Below are 21225 nucleotides of genomic sequence, written 5' to 3'. Positions count from 1 at the left end.
AGACTAGATGTTATAGTTAGCTTGTCTCTGACTCATGGGGTAGGTCTGTGAGGGAAGAATCAAATTTGATTGTCACCTTCAAGCAAACAAAGGGAGTATTAAAGGTGTCCTTTGCAGCTCTGGGGAATGCTGAAGTCGAGGTGGGGGATCTGTGAGTATAATGTCAGGAATATGAGTGGCAAAGTCGGTGTAGGAGTCCTAGCAAAGGATAGAGTCAGTCCACTTCAGAGAAAAGGCAGACAGTCTGCCTATTGAAATGGGTTTACATTTGAATAGCATTGAGTACCATTTTAAAGTCACGGGCAAAATATGTGCGTGCGTGCGTGTGCGTGTGTGTGCGTGTGTGTGTGTGTGTATGTGGATATATTTTAATAGTAGCTAAGGGCTTACCACAAAGATGTTTTGGATTATTAATTTTCCTGTTATACCACAGTGTTGGTTTACTGAGACCCTAACTAAAACCCATATATTTTTGGCACTCACTTATGGATACAATGCAATGTCACTTACATAAAAAAGAGCTCTATTCTATTTATAGATCAAATTATGGTGGTGTCTTTTTCTTGTTTTCTGAAAATGAAAAAAAAAATTATAAGGGAATCTGGCATATGATAAGGATGGAAATGAAGGATTTTCAAATATTTTAATACTATCTCCATAAGGAAAGAAGTTTGGATTGTTGCCTACTGAAGCTACTAGAAACCTACAATGAAACATAGGAGAGGCCCCCAACTTGCCCTTGCTTCCTCACCGTTAAGGGTGAAAGGAGACGAGAACGTGTAACTTGCTTTGAAAATGGACATCAGAAATCTCTAAAATTCCCATTTCCACATTCAATTATGTTGCTGGATATTCTTGCCACTTCCTTTAATTTCACTACTCTTTAGTTTTACCTATCAGCACCACTTTCCTCTTATTGTCATTTATTTCCCAGATGCCATGGCAAGGGATAACAAATGTTAACCTACACTAATTGTCCCTCTGGCTCTAACACTTCCCAAGGTATTTCCAGCTCAGAGAAATAAACATTCACATTGTAACTTTTCAAATAAAAGGTAGAATAGGAATGACTGTCATTAACCTCTGTAGAACACAGCATGTCTCAGTTCCTCGTGGGTTCTTCCTGTGAGACTTGACTGGGTTTCTAGAAACCCACCAGGTCTTCTGATAATCCCCCGTGCTGACCAGACATATAAAACTCTATTTTTCCCTACGGACTAAGATCATCTATCATGACAATGCATTTTCATGAATACAATTTAAGTTTATTAAGCATAACTGCTTTACTTCTGGATTCATAGGCATACCATCTTTTAGGCAGAGGAAAATATAAAACTTCTCACAGGGAGATTAATTCTATTATTAGATGATCTCTTATTCCTGTTAATTGCATAACTATGAAGTCCATAATGACAGAAACTCCGGAAGACTTTGCAGGATACTGATTCAAAGATTTAAGTAGTTAATGATGAAAGATAACTTTAATATAATATCAATATTCTTTCCAACTCCAGAGACAACATTTCTAAAATCACTTGGATATCCGGTAAAATTACAGTAAACTTTCCACTGACATTCTTGGATACATGGGGATATGTATTCTTTAGGGCTACAAAGATCTTAATTGGAGTGTCTGTAGAGTTGCGCTCATCTATGTGCTTGCTTTTTTGGTTTACTTATCTTTGCTTGCCCAATGAAATTGGCATTAGCAGAAGAATAAAAAGACCTACAAAGTCCCTAATACCGGGTGTCCCGAACATTTTTAAATGTAATTTTTGTTAAGTTGCCTGGATTCATAACACTCTGCTTGCATGTCGTGGACAGTTTTTGTTCTTATCTCGATGAGGACCATTCTAGGATGAAATTTTGTTACACAGTCCTCCAAGCAAAACTAGACCTGTTTTTGCCAAATCATAGCAGGCAATAAAAAATTACAATAAGCTGCCTTTAGTACAGAAAACAGGGCTCTTAAAAATTAAAAGGATCAACATCTCAACTTTTGGTTGAGGGTCAGTGCAAGGAAACTCAAAAAACAAAAAATTGTGAGGCACGTATCCCTCATCAGTTCTTTTCTGCTTTAACATGGTAATAGCTGTTTTCGATATTTACTTCACCTTGGTCTCTCCTGCATTGTTTCCCGACTTACCTGCAGTTGGAGCGGGCCTAAGCCTGGTGTTGCTGCGGCAGCAGCTGCCATGGTCGTCGGGATCAGCTGAACAGGGTAAGGGTCACCTAAGTAAGAGAATAATAGAGGTGTCAGCACCTTTTATCTACTCTCCACCTGCAAATTAAACTCGCGCATTCACTCTTTCCAAAAGCCTTCTTTTGTGTGCCTTGCTGGGGCCTAATGAAAAGCTCTATTGTGCAGCCTTTTACTAACACTCTTTTCACAATTCTGGCTGAGAGAGGAATGTGAATAAAAGGCACAAGCAATTAAGGCGGAAACCTCATCCTTTTTTCATGATGTATTTAGGAAAATGGGAGGAAAAAGTGTGCATTGATCAGAGGGCTGCACTTTGTCACACACACACACACACACACACACACACGAGTCTTGGTAGGAGCACACCAACTTTCAGCCCATTTAAACTGTTATTATAAAAGGAACTTAACTAAACTTAATTCTATTTTAACAAACTAAAGATTTAAGCCAAACAGCTTATCTTTTGAATGCAATGTTATTGTCTCAATTCAAATATCCTCTTAAATAATGTCTTGTGGACAAATTCATAGCAAAGAAAACATTTTATGCATTTTTGTTTTATAAAAAGAATACTAGAATCTTTATTATCCCAGAGATAAATGTTTATAAAAACATACTATAAAGAAAACAGAAAATAGATGGTTTCTCCCTGAAGGGTTTCTGTTTGTGGTGATATCTGAAAACACGAAATCTTAGTAATTCAAAATTAAAATTTTAATACATGTGATCTATAAAGATATAGAGACACAAATATATATATATATATATATATATATATATATATATATACATGTAGAAGTTTACAGGGTATATTTTTTAAAGATTTTATTTATTTGAGGGAGAGAGAATGAGAGAGAGAGAATATGAGAAGGGAGAGGGTCAGAGGTAGAAGCAGACTCCCTGCAGAGCAAGGAGCTCCATGCGGAACTCAATCCTGGGACTCCAGGATCATGACCTGAGCCAAAGGCAGATGCTTAATGGACTGAGCTACACAGGTATGTACATACCGCCCTAAGGTATGTTTTTGATGCAAATTTTTTTCCACTTAGTAAAGAAGTACATGCACTTTTTGCATAGAGCTCAATGATACGCTAACAGATATGTACATTAGTATTTGAAATATGACTGTAGTAAAAAATTTAAAAATTGTAATTATAAGAACAATCGTCTAATATGTAAAACATATTGTTTTAGTAATCTAGCTTGTGAAAAACTTGTTCAATGTCAAATGGATGGAAAATACAACTGAAAATAACTCAGTTGATACTTTCATTCAAAAATATTGGTTGAGTATCTGCTATGTTTCAAGTACTGCTCCCAATACTAGAAATAGAGTTCTAAAGAAGACTAATATGCAGAGGTGTATTTACTGGGTATTTAATGAAGCTTAAAATTTGGAGTTCCTGGAAAGGTCCCTAGTTGTATTGTTTAAAGGATCATATGTTTTTATATTTGTCAGCTTTTTTACTTTGTTGTGATTTCTTTTTATAAATGAAAATTATTTTTCACGTCTATGTGTTTTTGAAAATTATACATATATATAATTAAAATAATGATTATAAATAGACAATTACATATATTCTTAAAGAGGGCTCCCAAATGATATTTTTCAGGCTTCAAAATACCTGAATTCACCTCTGCTGATCTGGCCTTCCCAGAATTTACAGCTTAATGGGAGAAAAAAAAAAAAAAAGCTAATTCAAGGATTTGAAGAAAATACAATGACTATTAAGATAGGGAAATATATAACACTAGGCACTACCCTGTGGGTACCCTAAACCTAGACTAAGAGGTCAAAGGTGGCCTCCAGGAAGAAGTTATGTTTAAGCTGAAATCTGAATCAAGTGAAAGCTAGCCAAACAAAGAAGAAAAGGAAGAGCTTTCCTGAAAGGAAAAAATTTTCATGAAGACCCACAGTCAAAACAGAGTGTTCCTTCATAGCCCCATATAAGTGAAGTTTAGGGCACAGGTAAGGAAACAGAGGTAACTGGAACTGGAGAGGGAATCAGAGGTCAGATTATGTATTAACTTTATAAACAATATTAAAGAATCTAAACTTCATTCTGTGGCATAAAAGAAACCAGGAACATGGGGGGGAAATGGGTTGAGTAAAACCACTTGGCCTAGAGGTTGGAAGCTGGAATCAATAACAAAAAGATGCACAAGTCTTGGGATGCCTGGGTGGCTCAGTTAGTTAAGCATCTGCCTTCAGCTTGAGTCATGATTCCCAGGGTCCTGGGAATCGAGTCCCACATTGGGCTCCTTGCTCAGAGGGGAGCCTGCTTCTCCCTCTGCCTTGTGGTAGTGCCCTCTTGCCCACTCTCTCTGACAAATAAATAATTTAAAAAAAGATGCAAAACTCTATACAACACATAATAATGGTCTGCACTAGGGTCATGATATTGGGATGGAAAATGATGAGGAGAGTCAAGGGATAAAAAGAAGCGGAACTAAAAAACTTAATGATTGTTTACATATGAGAGTAAGAGAGGACTCAAGGATGACTCTCAAGTTTTCACAGAATAGCTTCGGAGTGGTACTGTTTGTTGGGTTTGCAAATGTAAATGAGAAGCAAGATGACAAGGTTGGGCCTGGTGCGGAAGGAGGAGGTGGGATGGTGTGGGGGGGGCGGTAAATAATTTTGTTTTGAACATTTTCAGTTTGAAATTATTATTAGATTCCTGAGTAGAGATGTCGAGTCACTGGGTAAACATGTCAGGATTTTAGGGGAGAAATTCACATCAGAGACATAATTTTGAGACTGGTCAGGATATTTCTGGAATTTAAAACTCTAAACCCTCATGATACCATTTAGAAGTTAACTGTAGGTAAAATATAGGTCCAAGGATTGGATTGTGGAATATGCTAATATTTATGGTCAGGGAGATTTATAGTCAGGCAACTAGTAGAAAAATGGAGGAGAAATTAAATTTGACTTTCTAGAAGCCAAGTAAGGAAAGATTTTCAGAAAGAGTGATTTTTTTTTCAAAGTCTGAATTTAGTAATGTGGAAGTCATTGGTGACTTCAAAAAGGGCAATTTCAATAGAGTGGATGGTGAGAAGGCCTAATTGGAGCGAGGGTGATCAACAGAGTATGATTAAAAGAAAAAATTGAGGTAGGAAGTGTAGATCCTTGCCTTTAAAACTGAAGTTCTTGAAGAATAGTGTTAGTATCACCCAGAAGTTCCTTAGAAATGTAGAATTTCAGATCCCACTTCAAACCTCTTAAGGTAGGCACCCTCTAAGATGGAACCCCCAATGACTTCTACTTCTCTCCTTGTATTTATGTCCTTATGTAACCCTCTACCCTTGAAAAAAAGCTCAAGTGATGAGAGATTACTTTTGAGATAAACTGAACACAAAGACTGTGGCTTTGTCTTGTTTATCTTCTCCCTATTCCTATCATCTCTGTCTTGAACCAAACCGCTGTGTTAAGATCTGCCCTATGGAGAGGCTCACATAGCAAAGGAATGATGTCTTCAGCCAACAGCAAGTAAAAAGAAGGGGCCTGCCAACAACCAAAGGAGAAAGCCTGGAAGCAGATTCTCCCCCAAATCAAGCCTAGAGATGACTGTAGTCCTGGGCAACACCTTGATTCCAGCTATGTGAAAGATCCCAACATGGCCATGTTCAAATAAATATTGTTTTAAGCCACTACCTTTGGGGAGAATTTGTTAAAGTAGCAGCCATATATATATATATACATTCTGAAAGAGAATTTAAATTTTAACACAAGTCCTGGATGATTTTTATTTATTTGAGAAGTGCTGGAACAGAAAATTCCACTGAGGTGTTTTGCAGTAGTTATTAAAGACCTTCAATATCAAGAAAACCTTCCTTAAAAGGTTTGTACTTGTAAAAATTATAGGATGCTTCTATGCCAGTGATAAAGATAGAGTAAATAGACGGGAAAAAAACTTGATGATATAGGAAAGAGAGTAGACAACTGACTGATGTTACAATGAATAAGGTTTTATTCGTCATTTAGCATTTTTAATACTTAATTTAGAAAACACTATCTGAATTTATAAAGTTTGGATGTATAAAAGTTGAATTTGTATTGTATAAAGTAGCCAAAAATAACAAATAATGAATGGCTTTTAGAATAGGCAACTTAAATATGCTAAAACTATGTAATTTATTTATATTGCTCATTTAATCAATATAATCTTAAAATTAACTATAGCAATAGTATAGAGGCTATGCTGTTCTTCACAGAGAAAATTCATTTTATATAATTTAGTTTCCCTGTTGTGAATTAATCAATTAACCAGCACTTAAAACATCTACCTTGTGACCAGAACTCTGCTAGGTTCTTTGGGAGACCAAACCAAACCAAACCAAACCAAACCAACCAACCAAACAAACAAACAAAAAACACCTTGGGCTGTAGCTACCATATGGCCATCTTTTCTAATTCGGTGCTGCTTATTTGAGTAGCAGTGACCATCCATGAGCTTTGTACAGGTGAAGAGAGAACTAATTCTAGGTTTCAGTCTTTAGAGAATAAAGGTGAAAATAAGAATGAACTTGGACTTGAAGATTTGCAGATGGAATGGGAACAGATGCTTTAGGTAGGATGAACGGCATTGAAACCTGTGTATGACATGCAGAGGGAATGGAGAGAAATCTGTTTACCTGATACGTAACAGAATGAATAAGGTGGAAGGAAAAGAGGCTGAAGTTAAGCAGCTGGGAAAATTTTCCTATCCCAGACTGGAGGATATTTGGATAGAACAAGGAAATTGATATGAAATGACGTTTTAGCAAGTGTCATTAAAGAAGTTAGGTAATAGGGGGGTTTTAAAAATGACCCTGAATCTCCAACCCAAGTTGAGATTTTTAAGTAATGAACTTTAAAATGTACATATATTCAATTTGTTGTTAACAATTAGATGCTAATAATCCAGAAATGCCCAAAATACCTATGCAGGTGTTTGCTATCAGTCTAAATGTGTAACGAAGTCTGTGTGTTCAAGGGTCAATTGTATACATACAAATGAATAACTATTACGTTATACACATCCTATATGTGTGGGTATAAGTGCATGTATATATAGAGAACATTTATACATATGAATGAATAACTATTACGTTATATACATCCCATATTGTAAATGTATGTATGTATATAAAATATTTATACATATGAATGAATGACTATTCTGTTATACATATCCCATATTGCATATGTAGGCATAAATGATATATATACATAAAACATTTATACCAGCTAAATTTTTTTTAAAAGATTTTATTTATTTATTTGACAGAGATCACAAGTAGGCAGAGAGGCAGGCAGAGAGAGAGGGGGAAGCAGGCTCCCTGCTGAGCAGAGAGCCCCATGTGGGGCTCAATCCCAGGACCCTGAGATCATGACCTGAGCCGAAGGCAGAGGCTTAACCCACCCAGGCGCCCCAGCTCGATAATTTTATATATGCACTAGCCATCAGGGAGATTCAAATTAAAACCACATTGAGATACCATCTTACACCAGTTAGAACGGCCAAAATTAGCAAGACAGGAAACATGTGTTGGAGGGGATGTGGAGAAAGGGGAACCCTCTTACACTGTTGGTGGGAATGCAAGTTGGTGCAGCCACTTTGGAAAACAATGTGGAGATTCCTCAAGAAATTAAAAATAGAGCTTCCCTATGACCCTGCAATTGCATTACTGTATCCCAAAGATACAGATGTAGTGAAAAGAAGAGCCATCTGTACCCCAATGTTTATAGTAGCAATGGCCACAGTCACCAAACTGTGGAAAGAACCAAGATGCCCTTCAACGGACGAATGGATAAGGAAGATGTGGTCCATATACACTATGGAGTATTATGCCTCCATCAGAAAGGATGAATACCCAACTTTTGTAGCAACATGGACCGGACTGGAAGAGATTATGCTGAGTGAAATAAGTCAAACAGAGAGAGTCAATTATCATATGGTTTCACTTATTTGTGGAGCATAACAAATAGCATGGAGGACAAGGGAGATGGAGAGGAGAAGGGAGTTGAGGGAAATTGGAAGGGGAGGTGAACCATGAGAGACTATGGACTCTGAGAAACAATCTGAGGGTTCTGAAGGGGAGGGGGTGGGAGGTTGGGGGAACCAGGTGGTGGGTATTGGACAGAGCACGGATGGCATGGAGCACTGGGTGTGGCGCAAAAACAATGAATACTGTAACGCTGAAAAGAAATAAAAAAAATTTTTAAATAATTTTATATATGTGTTATAGGCTGAGTTGTGCTCCCTCCCCCCAAATTAACATGTTGCAGTGCTAACCCCCGTTATCTCAGAATGCTATTTTATCTGAAGAGAAGCCTTTAAGAGGTAATTAAGGCAAATGAAGGTCATTTGGATGAGCCCTGATTCAATATGACTACTGTTCCTATAAGAAGAGATTAGGACACAGACAACACAGAGGACAACCATGTGAGGACAGAGAAGGAGAAGGTGGCCATCCGTAAAGGAAGGAAACCCCAGAATGAAATCCACCCCGTGGATACCTTGATCTTGAACTTCTAGCCACCAGAACTTGTAAAAAAAATCTTTTTCTGTTTGTAGGTTACTCAGTTTGTGGTATACTGTTACAGAAGCCCAAGCAAACTAATATAATGTGTTTCCCATACATGGGCACATATCAGTGTATCTGATGTTTAATTTTAAGTAAACTGGAGAAAACAAAAGACTGGCAGCAGGAATTAAAAAGACTGCAATAGCTATTATGTATCTTTAATCATACATACTTTCCAAGATATAATTATATAATCATAAACAGGATATCAACTAATTTTCAAAGGTCTGTGTCTAAGGAACTGTTCAACATACAAACATACATAATTTGAAGCATGTCTACCTTATTAACAATTTTTCAGGACCAGAACACCCAGAACTAGTTTATGGAAATTTGCCCCAAGTTACTAAGTAAATACAAATACAATAACTGTAAAAATGGCCAATACAGCAATTTAACTCCCAATTAAATTCAAAATATATTATATTTTGTGCTTATGTCTGAAGTGAACACAGAATCTATAAGACTTTTTTTTATTATTTTTTAAGATTTTATTTATTTATTTATTTATTTATTTGACAGACTGAGAGAGAGAGAGAGAGAGAATGTGAGAGAGAGCACAAGCAGGGGGAGCTGCAGAGGGAAAGAGAGACACAGGCTCCCCAGGAAGCAGGACCCTGAAATCACGACCTAAGCTTGACGAGCTGAGACACCCAGGTGCCCCGAAAATCTATAAGACTGTAAAAAACAAGGTCGAGTGTAGTTCTTAATGGCAAAATAGAAATTCAGACTTGCTGAGCAAAAAAAGGCCTTTTATTGAAGTAAATACAGTCATCTATTTGTGTCATCCCTTATTTAGCTGTACTAAAAAATTTTTACAACAGATTTATTTTGTAAATACCTCATCAAGTACTTAGTAAAAATTAGATAATGGAAAATTCTAACTTTTAAAGTTCAACCGTGTGTAAGTTATTCAAATTGACTTTCAACTAGTTAAAAGTAGTATCTTTTACTCTTTCCTAGGTTTTAACCATTTGAACAGTTTTTCCCTAAGCCTTTCCAAAATTAATTTGCTTCTTATTTCAAAGCCAAGTATGGAAAATTCTAGCTCAAAACAAATTTTTCAAAAAGTTGAGAAATACACTCAGACATGTTAGTCAATTGTTTTTAGAATGCCACCTATCTTATAGAGTCTACTGATATAAATGATAGAGCTAGTACTGAATAACCCAGTAACCCCTCAGAAAGCATGTTAATTGCATTAGTGTTAAAGTAATGAATATTTAGATAATAATTATCCCCACTGACACTAAGAAGGATTTATTTCTATGATATACGACAAAGTAAGAAAAACAGTATTTTCCAACAAGGTTGTTTAGGCAGAGAAAGATTGTCAAAGCAAAGTATATTCTTACCCTGGGTCAAGGACATACTCCCTTTCAACCACGGAATTAATATAAATGTTCTGGGAAGTTTTATGGCATTCTCTTCACTGAAATAAGGAGACTCATTCCTTTATTAGCCCTCCATGGTTTCTTGTTTCTTTGTTTTGGGTTTTGCTTCCTTGACCAATACCAGATTGCCTTCTCTAGGTGCTGGGAAATACAAAAATTAATATCCATACACACAGACACAGACAACCCCAGCCCTAGACGAGTTCCTGATCTAGTGAGGGGGATAAACATTTAAGCCAACCCAATGATACAATGAGCAAACTAGAAGGTAACGTAGAAGGTATTCTGGAAATCTCAGGAAAAGAACAACTTAACTTGGCAACAGTGTCAGGAAGTGTTATCTTTTAAAATGTTTCTTTAAAAATGACTACATTTACTACTGCATGACCTTTCAGGACTATCTTACCACCTACTTCCCATGTCTTCTATTTGCTAGAAGTCCCACAGTAAGCATCCACCATTCAGTACTAATTTGCTCTAATTAATCATCTACTCAGATCATGACTTAAAACACCCTGCTCTTACCATTCTAACTTCCAGGTGAAGGGAGCTCTGTAGGAATCTAAGAAAAAAAATGAGGTCAAAAAGGACACTATGGATTGGACTCTGGAAGAAATGTGCTTTCTTTCAGCTCATGGGCCAAAAGATGAATTGGTAAGGTTCTTTCTTCTTGGAAGGAGCCCCCTGCCATTGATAGGATGGTGCTAACCATAACCACTATCCTTTACTGACCCCTACTTCTGGGGATATTTTAATATTCTCAGTGTATCTGATGCAGTAAGGGAAGGGTAAGCTCTGTAGCTAAAGAAGTAGGTAGAACCCATCTTACAGGGTCTTGTGTTTCACTTTGAAGGCAATGTTAAGTCACTGAAAGATTTTAAGCAGGAAAGTGACATAGTCTGATTTGTGTTTTCTATAGATCAATTTTGAGGCAAGGGATAAGATCGATTGAAAGAGGGAGAGACTGGAGACAAACAGACTTGTTAAATACCAATGCAGTAAATCAAGTGGTAAATAATAGTGGCCTAAACAAATCATAAAGGAAGAAGAGGAGGGAATGGATCAGGAGACAGACTTGATGACCAATTTGATGGGAGAAAAGAGATACAAGAGAAAAAAAAGAAGAAAAAATTACAGTTTGGACTTTTATTTTAACACATGGTTTAAAGAATGAATAATATTTTTAATAATTTTTTTTTAGATTTTATTTATTATTTGACAGAGAGAGATCAAGAGAGGCAGGCAGAGAGAGAGAAGAGGAAGCAGCCTCCCTGCAGAACAGAGAGCCCGATGGGCTCAATCCCAGGACCCTGGGATCATGACCTAAGCCGAAGGCAGAGGCTTTAGCCCACTGAGCCACCCAGGCGCCCCAAGAATGAACAGTTTTTTACTCCAATAGTTATTCAGATTTATTCAAATAGTTATTCATAGTTACTTAAATAGTTAAACATCATTTTTTGACTAATTCGTATTCTCCTACTGATTTGAAATGTGAGCAACTAGTATTTGTTGACTTTTAGTACTCTACGAAAACGTTTTACATGTATAAATATATATATAATTTCTGTATATACTAACATATTTATGTGTGTGTATAAAATCCCATTTACTCTCCACAACTCAGTACTGCAGATTGATTATTATTCTCATTACACACACACACACATACACACACACACACACACACAAATGCTCAGGATCTCACAGTTCATAAGTACCATAGACATTGGTACTTCAGTAAAAAAAAAAAAAATTGTTTTAGAAAACATCATAGATGATTTTTAGAACATTATGCAAATACAGACTTCATTTTCAAATAGGTATATTCTTGTAGTGTTCATTCAACTGATATGTATCTAATACTATGCGGAGGACACAAAGACATAAAAGGTGTATAGTCCTTGCCTTCATGACACTTTCAGTTACAAAAAGAAGACATACAGACACCAAACGTGAAATAAAACAAAGCCACATGATTAAAATCAAATGAGAATGAGAAAGACAGTAATTACCAAAGAAAGGAAGGATTTATTGGAACTCAAGTCACTGAAAAAAGAATCAGAGGAAGAAAGGGCTGGGCTTGGGTTTGGTCTTCAGTAAAATAGTAAGACTAGACTAGACAAGACAAGTCCAAGGGCTGCAGTGCCTGGAGGGCAACAGATGTCAACATCCGCAGAATGATTTAAAAATGAGCTGAAAAATAGGATGAGAGGAACCTCTGGTGGTTTTTCAGTTCCCCTAGCATATACAGGGAATAAATAACACCCCTAAGTTGTCTCTTCTTACGTCCTCATCCTACTCAACTTGTCATGTCTTGCTTTATAATTTCCTCTTAATATACAACTATTTATAGCTTCATGTATACCCTATTCTGTCTCTTGCGTCCCGGACTTCATCCAGGCTACTTTCTTCTGTTTGGAATATTGTTTCTGAATTCCTCCACCCTGACAACTTACACAATTGTTTTGTGGTCCTTCATCCTCTGGAATTTGACTTAGGGGTCCCCACTCTAAGACCTTTCCTGACACCTTCCACCTCTCTTAAATTTGAATTCACTCCCTTGTCTACGGCCATACCACCCTGAACATTCCCGATCTCATCTGAATTCACTCCCTTTCCCCTGACTTCTATTAAAATTATAGGCATATGTCTGTCATATGACATCTCTCATTCTACCCAAATAACTATGAGCATCCGAAAGGCAGAGATTATGTCTTACCCATCTTTAAATCCCCAGTTCTCTACACAGAAACTGTTAAAATGCACAGTTCTGTTAAAAACATACCACAGCTGTTAAAATGTTTATTGACTGAATAAGCAAAGAAAAATTATTTAATTAAGAAATTAACAAATATCAAACACAGAGGACCACTCTTCCCATATCAAAAGCTTACAATTTAGTAGAAGAAACAGGTTGTGGGAAAATGATTTTACAAATAAGGAACAAATTAGTTTCTGTATAGGGTTTAATTCAAACAATAATGATGTGTTAGATCATCTACCAATGATACAAAAGTGCAATAGGAAGTAGAGGGAAAGGGAAGCATCGAGTTTGGGGATATAAGGAAATAGGAATCCGGAAGAGGTAAAGAATCTTCTATTAAATATTTTCATTTATCAAATGATTCTTTTATAATATTCCATAATCTGTCTCTTTTGTAAATTTGGATTTTAAAGCAACTTATATCTTGAATATTTAAAAGTAAATAATATTAATTTCTTAAATCTTAAAATAATTTCTGTTCAATAACAAGAAACCATTATTATGATGTCATTAAAGCACCTGAGCATGGTCAAGATGTTTACTAGAAAAGACGTTATATGTAAACGAATGACCAAAACCCAATCTTTCATCAACGTGATTGTTCAAATTACCTTAGACTTTCTGAAATCCAAGTGCGAGGTGAACGTTGCTCTTCATGGCCATAAGCTCAGCTATATCTCCTCCCTCCCCACCTTTTAGGTAAGTTAAATTTTATAACAATTCCACTAAATCATCTTGTGGAATACAAGTTAAGAAGTTCAAACAATTGATATGGCATACACAAGCTTAGGTAAAGGGGTTTCCAATTGCAGAAAATTGTAAAACTATAAAGCTTTTATTGATTTGCTAGAATAGTATAAGACTTTAATACTTGAATGCTAATAATATTTAATAGTTTAGAATAAACTCTCATAAAATAAGTGATAAATATAAATATTTCATATGACTTTTATTTAAGAAAGTAAAATTAATAATTATCTCTTGTCTGACTAAATATCTATTTAAAGATTTATTTATTTATTTATTTATTTATTTGACAGACAGAAATCACAAGTAGGCAGAGAGAGAGGGGGAGGCAGGCTCCCTGCTGGGCAGAGAGCCCGATGTGGGCCTTGATCCCAGGACCCTGAGATCATGACCTGAGCTCAAGACAGAGGCTTTAACCCACTGAGCCACCCAGGCGCCCCCCTAAATATCTATTTAAAAGAAGGTACTTTGAGGTCATTGTTCTTTACTGCTTTGTCACAGGCTTTTTTAGGAAAGGATGTTTAAAAATAAGAAATATTTTTATGTATTTTAAATGGAGCATAGCAAATGAAAACTTTATTCGACTTAATTACTAGTTGCCCAGTTACCTAGAGATGATCAACTTTTTAAGAAGCACCTCCCCAAAATAGGAAGACATTTCTGACTTAAAAAGATATTCTTTTTTTTACTTCTATGCCCATAAATTAAATGAATTCTAGCTCTAATGAAAATTCCTGGGTTAATTATCTAAGAAATCTGAGTATCCCTGAAAAGGTGACAATCAATCAAAGAAATTTCCTTTTCCTCCTGTATTCCAGTATTTCTACTAAGGCATCACTTAAGCCATTGTACCATAATTCATTTTAAGTGGCTTGAAGAGAATCATTAATTAGGGAACAGCTTCTATATCTGAAGCTACATTAGACTACTGTGTCTACATTTTGCTGCTGTGTCTTATGAGGATATAAATGGCACAGAGAAAAGCACCCCAAATGATTCAGGCATGTGAAAGTGGTGATTTAGAAGGGATACATTGGTACAGGCCAGGTAAGACCAAATCAAATGTTATTTCTCTTTTATTTTCCACTTTTAATAATAAGGTTTAGCAAGCACTTCATTTTTTGACACCTTTTATAGTCTTTCCACTTTTCTCTTTATCATTGATGTCCTTCCTCCTGGAATATATCCAGAGTCTGTGATCTGCAGGTTGAAAACAGGAAGTTCCTAAACTCTGAAACAACAAGGCTATGAGCTATACATTTGGGATGACTTCTGGTTCACAGCTTTCTACTAGAATGATACATTTTAGACCTCTGAAAATTAAGAAATATTATGGAATATCCCTCCCCTAAAAAATGAAAACCAAATAATGCAAAGGTCTTGGTCAGACGTATAGTGGCCTAGAATCAACTCCTGAATTCTTTTCATTATGTCACATCCTAAATGTTCAAAACAGACTTATACATTTAATAAGTAGTAATTATATGTTATATTTATATAATAATTTAAATTCCTGAGAAATGCATACACTCTCCCACCTAGTTTTACAATCTCCTTATGAAGTGGGTAGGGCAGACATTAGTGTAGTGATCTTAAAGATTAAAAAGCTAGGGCACAAAGAAGAAAATGACTAGCCTAAGGGCACAGAATGATATGAGATGGGATTGTGACTACTGAGGTCTTTTGATATCTTGTTTAAGTTTTTCCCTAACAGAATTTATTAAATCCAGACAATTAATAGTTTTGGATTACAAGTCTCATTGATGCTTATTTATAGCTCGACTTATACCAGTCAATTTTCAAAGTTTTAGACTTTCCATTAACTAACTAGGAGGGCATCAGCATTTGGAGGCAATGTCTCATGAAAAATGTTCAAAAAGGAACAAGTAACTAAAAGTAAAATGCCATATACTGGGAATAGAACTGGATGCATGAAATATTCATTTGGGGCAAATATGTGCACACAAAATGTTTACCTTAGAATTATTTAACTGTAAATATTGTAGACAAAATTAAATATTCATTAGTGGCAAATACAAATAAAATATGGTAATCTAGCTTACTGAGATATGATGCAAGATAAGTGAGACCTAAAAGCAGGAGAAAGAAAAGATTGACATGATTTTTTTTGTATTTATAACATTTACCCCACATACATTATATATTATGTAGTATATATCAAATACATCGTATATATGTGTCACAGCATACATGTTACAACCTATAAATATGTTCACATCATACATATTACATATCGGTATCTACATATAAATAGATGTACATATGTATGTCTGTTTATATCTATATCTAGATATATCTTTATTTCTGGGAAAATAAGTACCAAATTTTCAACAGTGATAATCTCTGGGGAGTGTGATTACAGGAGTATATGAGTGTAGATAGATAACTTTTAGTTTCTGTTTTCTATACTTCTACATTGTTTGAGGTTTGTGTAGTCAGCAAGTGCTATCTTTAATACATTAGGAAAAAATGTGAAGGGTTGTTATGAGCTGACTATATAAATAGGTTTAAGAAAATACTCTTTGAACATAGAGCCAAAATAAATTATTAGGGAAATAGTACTATTTTAAAAATAGCTGTAGTTCTCTCTGCTTCTACCCTTTCTGCTGCCTGGAATGGAAATACGGTAGCTGGGGAAGATATCCAAGACCATGAGACAGGAGACACAGTTTGTGGAAGGTAATGTAATAAATAAATAAGAGAACACCCTGGGATCTACTATCACGGAGCTACCATGGGAGCAGTGTTTGGACTACTAGGTGAGTATCATTTTGGTCTTTTACAGTAGGTAAGCCTATTAAGGTGTCTAATTCCACGTGGTATTCCAAGAGCATGACTTCTTCAGTCCTCGTGGAAAATAGGCATCTACTGTAGAGTTAGAATTAAATGCTCTCTTCCCCTGTTTTGTTAACAACTTTCCCTGCTTCCATATTTTCCTATCAACCTCATGACTAAAGTTTGCCTTCTAATGGAGTTTTTTTTTTTTTAAGATTTTATTTATTTATCAGAGAGAGAGGGAGAGCAAGCACAGGCAGACAGAATGGCAGGCAGAGGCAGAGGGAGAAGCAGGCTCCCCGCTGAGCAAGGAGCCCGATGTGGGACTCTATCCCAGGACGCAGGGATCATGACCTGAGCCGAAGGCAGCTGCTTAACCAACTGAGCCACCCAGGCGTCCCTCTAATGGAGTTTTTTACAGTGAATGAGCATGTATCCTGGAGAAGAGAAACATCGGTATCACCAACAGTTACATTTATTAAAGTAAAATAATGCATTGCTCTCTTGGGCTCATACTTCAGTATGATGACCTTAGTTTCAGCCTGCTACAGAGATGAGATTCTATGTTGGCCATGGCCAGAAAAATATGAATTTAGAATTCTAAGGGATAGGTTGGACAATGGCAAATTCATATATGGTCAACACCACCTTTTGTGGCCCCTTGGCTTAAAGCACAGTGTGTCATTTGCCAAACACTCATTCCCTTTGACCAATCTATATGATCAAGAATCCGGTCAAAAAGAAAATACTGACCCAAATGGATTTATATTTCAATTGAATGGCATCCTCATGTTCTTAAGTGTTAAAAAAGTAAACAAGATGGATTAAAAGATTAAATATATATTTATAGGATAGTAAAATCTGAGGAATTTATTGCAAAAAGGGCTTTTGCTTTTTTGTTGGCTTGTATATGTATTTTGTTGGTAGAGTGTGGTGGGGGGAAGGACTGGATCAAACACTATTTACTAACATAGCTCAGTTATCATCTCACAGAGTTATGATGCTTAAAAATTAATTATATGTGTATGTTTTATAAACAATAAGGTACAATATAAGCTATTATTTTTATACCAAGTTATGCACTTTGTCACAATGAAGACATGTACATCTTCCCTTTCTCAGTGACGAATTTTGTAAAAACATTATAAACTACCTTTTAGAAAAAAAAACACATTTTATTGACCTGGAACATCTTTCCCACAAGAATTGGGGGGTGGCTGACACCATAAAATTGTGGAATGTTATATACATTTCTGCACTCAGTTCTCTTTACTTTTTAATCATCTCATTTTTAAAGCCACCAATCTTACTTCTTACAGGTAGGAATTTAAAATGGCTGTTCAGGTACAACAACAATTCTTTAAAAATATAGGTGAATATATATACGTATATATTTACATATATATTTTTACTGATAGTACTAATTATATATATTTATATAATAAATGTATAACAAATAATATCATATCATATCATATTATATTTATATTTACTAAGCTCTACAACAAAGCCAGGTTCACTCAAAGTCATTGGTTCATAAGACGTTTCAGGGGAAGAGGGTAAAAAACAAGAGCTGATCACAATAATTTTAAAACACACAAACACAGGAGCCCGAATATATGATTATAACCTCTTCTCTCTGCTTACGTACAAAGAACCTACCGTATGTGATCCTGACAACACATGTTTCCTATTTTGTCAGTTTGATAAAAGCGTACCATGTCAATGGTTTTTAGCTTGTGATTTGGTGATTGTTTCAGCACTGATTGTCAATGACCTGTATGTCAGCTGACACAGCTGACACAGTTAAATCAGAAATTAGCATGCAGTCTCCTAAAATGCCAGACACATGGACCCTTTACACAAGAGAGATATAATGGAACCCACATGATATCCCCATTAAACAGTGAAACATGTGACATTAACCAAAAACAGGAATACATCAGCAAATATGCCTGAGGAAGTTTATGGTATTTAACTCCTAAACATTAATTTTATTGTGGGTATGAGGAACTAATTAACTGAGAGTTTCCTTTTTTATTGGAAGCGGAAATACTGTTCAGAACACTGATGAAGAATAAATACAGCATATTTTAAGTTTATTAAGCTTGGCTCATCGACTTCTATTTATTTAAGCTAATCTCATAAGGCAATTAAATATTTCAATCAGTAACTTTATATGGCTATTTTATTTAGCACATTTCTGAAAAATTAATCAACGTGTTAAAATGCGGAGAGAGTATGTGAATATATTTCCAGTTTCATACAGCCAAAACAATGACTAAATACATTTTCAGTCACGTGATCTTTTCCAACATGAGCTTTGATAAATACACAAAGGGAAAATGCCAACAGAATAGTTAAAGCTTGGTGATTGTGATGTAAATAGTTAAGGTTAAGTTTGTATCTACATGACACAAATGGTTTCCTTCAGCACTGTAATACTTTTCTCTAAATAATTCTATTTTCCCAGTCAGAGGAAGCCTCGTTCAGGTGTGGCAGAATGAATGTGATCCTAGATAGGATATGCAATGAAATTAATTGTCAAGTGTGGTTTCAGAATCCTTTTTTTTTTTCCTTTTGAAATAGGATCTATGTTTTGCTGGCACAATGCTAGGCACTACTTCATATATAATCCTGCTTAAGCTCTGTAACAATTCAGTAAAATGGGTGTTATTAATTCATATTTTAGATAAGGAAATTGAAGCTCAGTAAGCTGCCCAAGGACAATCAAAGGAGCAGAACAAGGCAAAACTTGATTCCAAGTCCATGCTCTCTCATTCCAAGTGCTTTCAACTAGTAATTGCCTCCTTGACACTGGGTTAATTATATCAAAACAGACAAAACAATTAAATGTTTGAGATCATATAGACACAGGAATCAACTGGCATAGACAAATTAATCAATTAGTCAAATTAATCAATTGCTTATCTATACAATTAATCAAATTAATTGCTTATCTATATAATATTGTCCATAACCCGTAAGCACAAGTGGTTATAATATGATAGGTCAACACCAATAACTTTCTAGTAAAAAAGGTCATAATGGGTTTTTAAATGAGTATAGACTAGACTAGGCCAAAAGTTCCTAAAATTTCTTGGATTCAGGCACCCACAGTGGCTCAATAATATTTTCATGGCACCTGAGAGCAAAAGAAATACCTAAATGCCCCATCATTTTGTTAAGTAGTAAGGTCCAAAACCTAAGGTAGTTTATGTAGTGTCTAACAGATGTCTCTGTATTTTCCCTGAAATTTTAAAACATGCTGTATGCCCCTGGGGATTAGCAAAAGCACCCTAGAACCTTAGCACACAGTTTGGGAACCTTAGCATGAGGCACATGCCCATTTATGGGGAAAGATTCTATCTGTAGCTATGTGACACATTCAATTTGACACTTTGGACTAACTCTTGAGCCAACTCTTTTACAACTGTTTGTTTTATACCGTATATAGAAAATGGGTTATTTTATTGGATTGCCTTCCTGTAGATTTTTTTTATTTCCACATAAAATGTGTTCCTGTCAAAAATTTCTAAGGCAGCTATTAGAATTCTATGACTAGAAATTTTATACGCAAACAGTAAGGAGAGGGGCAGAGGACTGTAGTTATTAGTACAAAGAGAAACACCTATTCCTCTCATTTCTGTCTATAAACTACGTGTTCTGAAGGAACAGCATTTAACCTTGAGGGTGGGGTACAAGGAGGCCATGTGTTATGGAAAGAGAACTGGAAATTGGAGTCAGTTGAAAGTGGTATTAACCAAACTTACGACTTTCAACCACCTTATCTCAAAAGTTTCTCTCAAGTTTAATATGCTAAAGCCAACATACACATTCAAAATTATTTTGAATTTTGTTAGATTTTTTTTTCCATGATGAGCAAACACAAAAGTGGGTGCCTTCTTCCCAACATGAAACTATTGTGTAGGTGTCAAAAGCATGTACATTTTATTTCAAAACTACCTGAAACAAGTTTTGTGGTCCACTAGTTGGAGCCCTTTGTTAAGAGGTTATGATTTCAGTCAGATTTTCTATCAGAGGCAAAGGGACCATGTCCTAAGACTCTTCAACCACCCAAAGTGCATTTGCACCAATTCATTTGTACACCACTTATTTTATTATTCAGCATTTGAAGCTTATTTAGTTTTAAAATTTATTTCAAGAAATTTAATGATCGCTTTCTGATTAAAATGAGCAGGTACCTAGAAATATAATTTAAAATTAGAATTTTGGGGGCACCTGGGTGGCTCAGTTAGTTGAATGTCAGACTTTCAATTTCAGCTCAGGTCATGATCTCAGGGTCCTAAAATAGAGTCCTGAGTCCAGCTCAGCATGGAGTCTGCTTAAGGTTCCTTCTCTCCCTCTCCCTCTGCCCTTTACCCCCATCTCGACTTGGGTGCACACATGCACATGTGCCCTTTCTCTCTCTCAAAAAAAAATTGGGATTTGTAATTATGCAATATGAAAACTGGGGTGTGTTTACACATAGCAACTTAATTGAAAGTTTTTATAGAACTGTCAAGTTAAATATACAGATTATTTCATTAATTTCTCTCCTTGAATGGTCTGTGAATTGAGTTGATTGATCAAATCAGTGTTTTTACATAATTATTTTCAAGTTATTACATATATTGAAAATACTCAATTTAATAATGCACCATTATTTTTACCTCCTTAGAAATTTGGAGGTATTTTCAAATATTAAGAAATAAGTAGGAAAAGGAATAACTAGATCTGGATCCACG

General features: G+C 35.6%; 1 protein-coding gene across 1 annotated transcript in view; it reads right to left on the bottom strand.

Annotated features, from left to right (window-relative positions):
* The window catches only part of SOX5 (SRY-box transcription factor 5), a 985194-nt gene that overhangs the window by 99997 nt on the left and 863972 nt on the right, over positions 1–21225 (bottom strand). The window contains exon 12 of the mRNA XM_059402806.1: positions 2147–2232. Within this exon, the coding sequence (XP_059258789.1) occupies positions 2147–2232 (86 nt within the window). The remainder of the gene's footprint in view (positions 1–2146; positions 2233–21225) is intronic.

Source organism: Mustela nigripes, chromosome 6, assembly GCF_022355385.1.
Source record: "Mustela nigripes isolate SB6536 chromosome 6, MUSNIG.SB6536, whole genome shotgun sequence".
Classification (NCBI taxonomy): domain Eukaryota; kingdom Metazoa; phylum Chordata; class Mammalia; order Carnivora; family Mustelidae; genus Mustela; species Mustela nigripes.
This window is presented reverse-complemented; position numbering and strand designations above follow the sequence as displayed.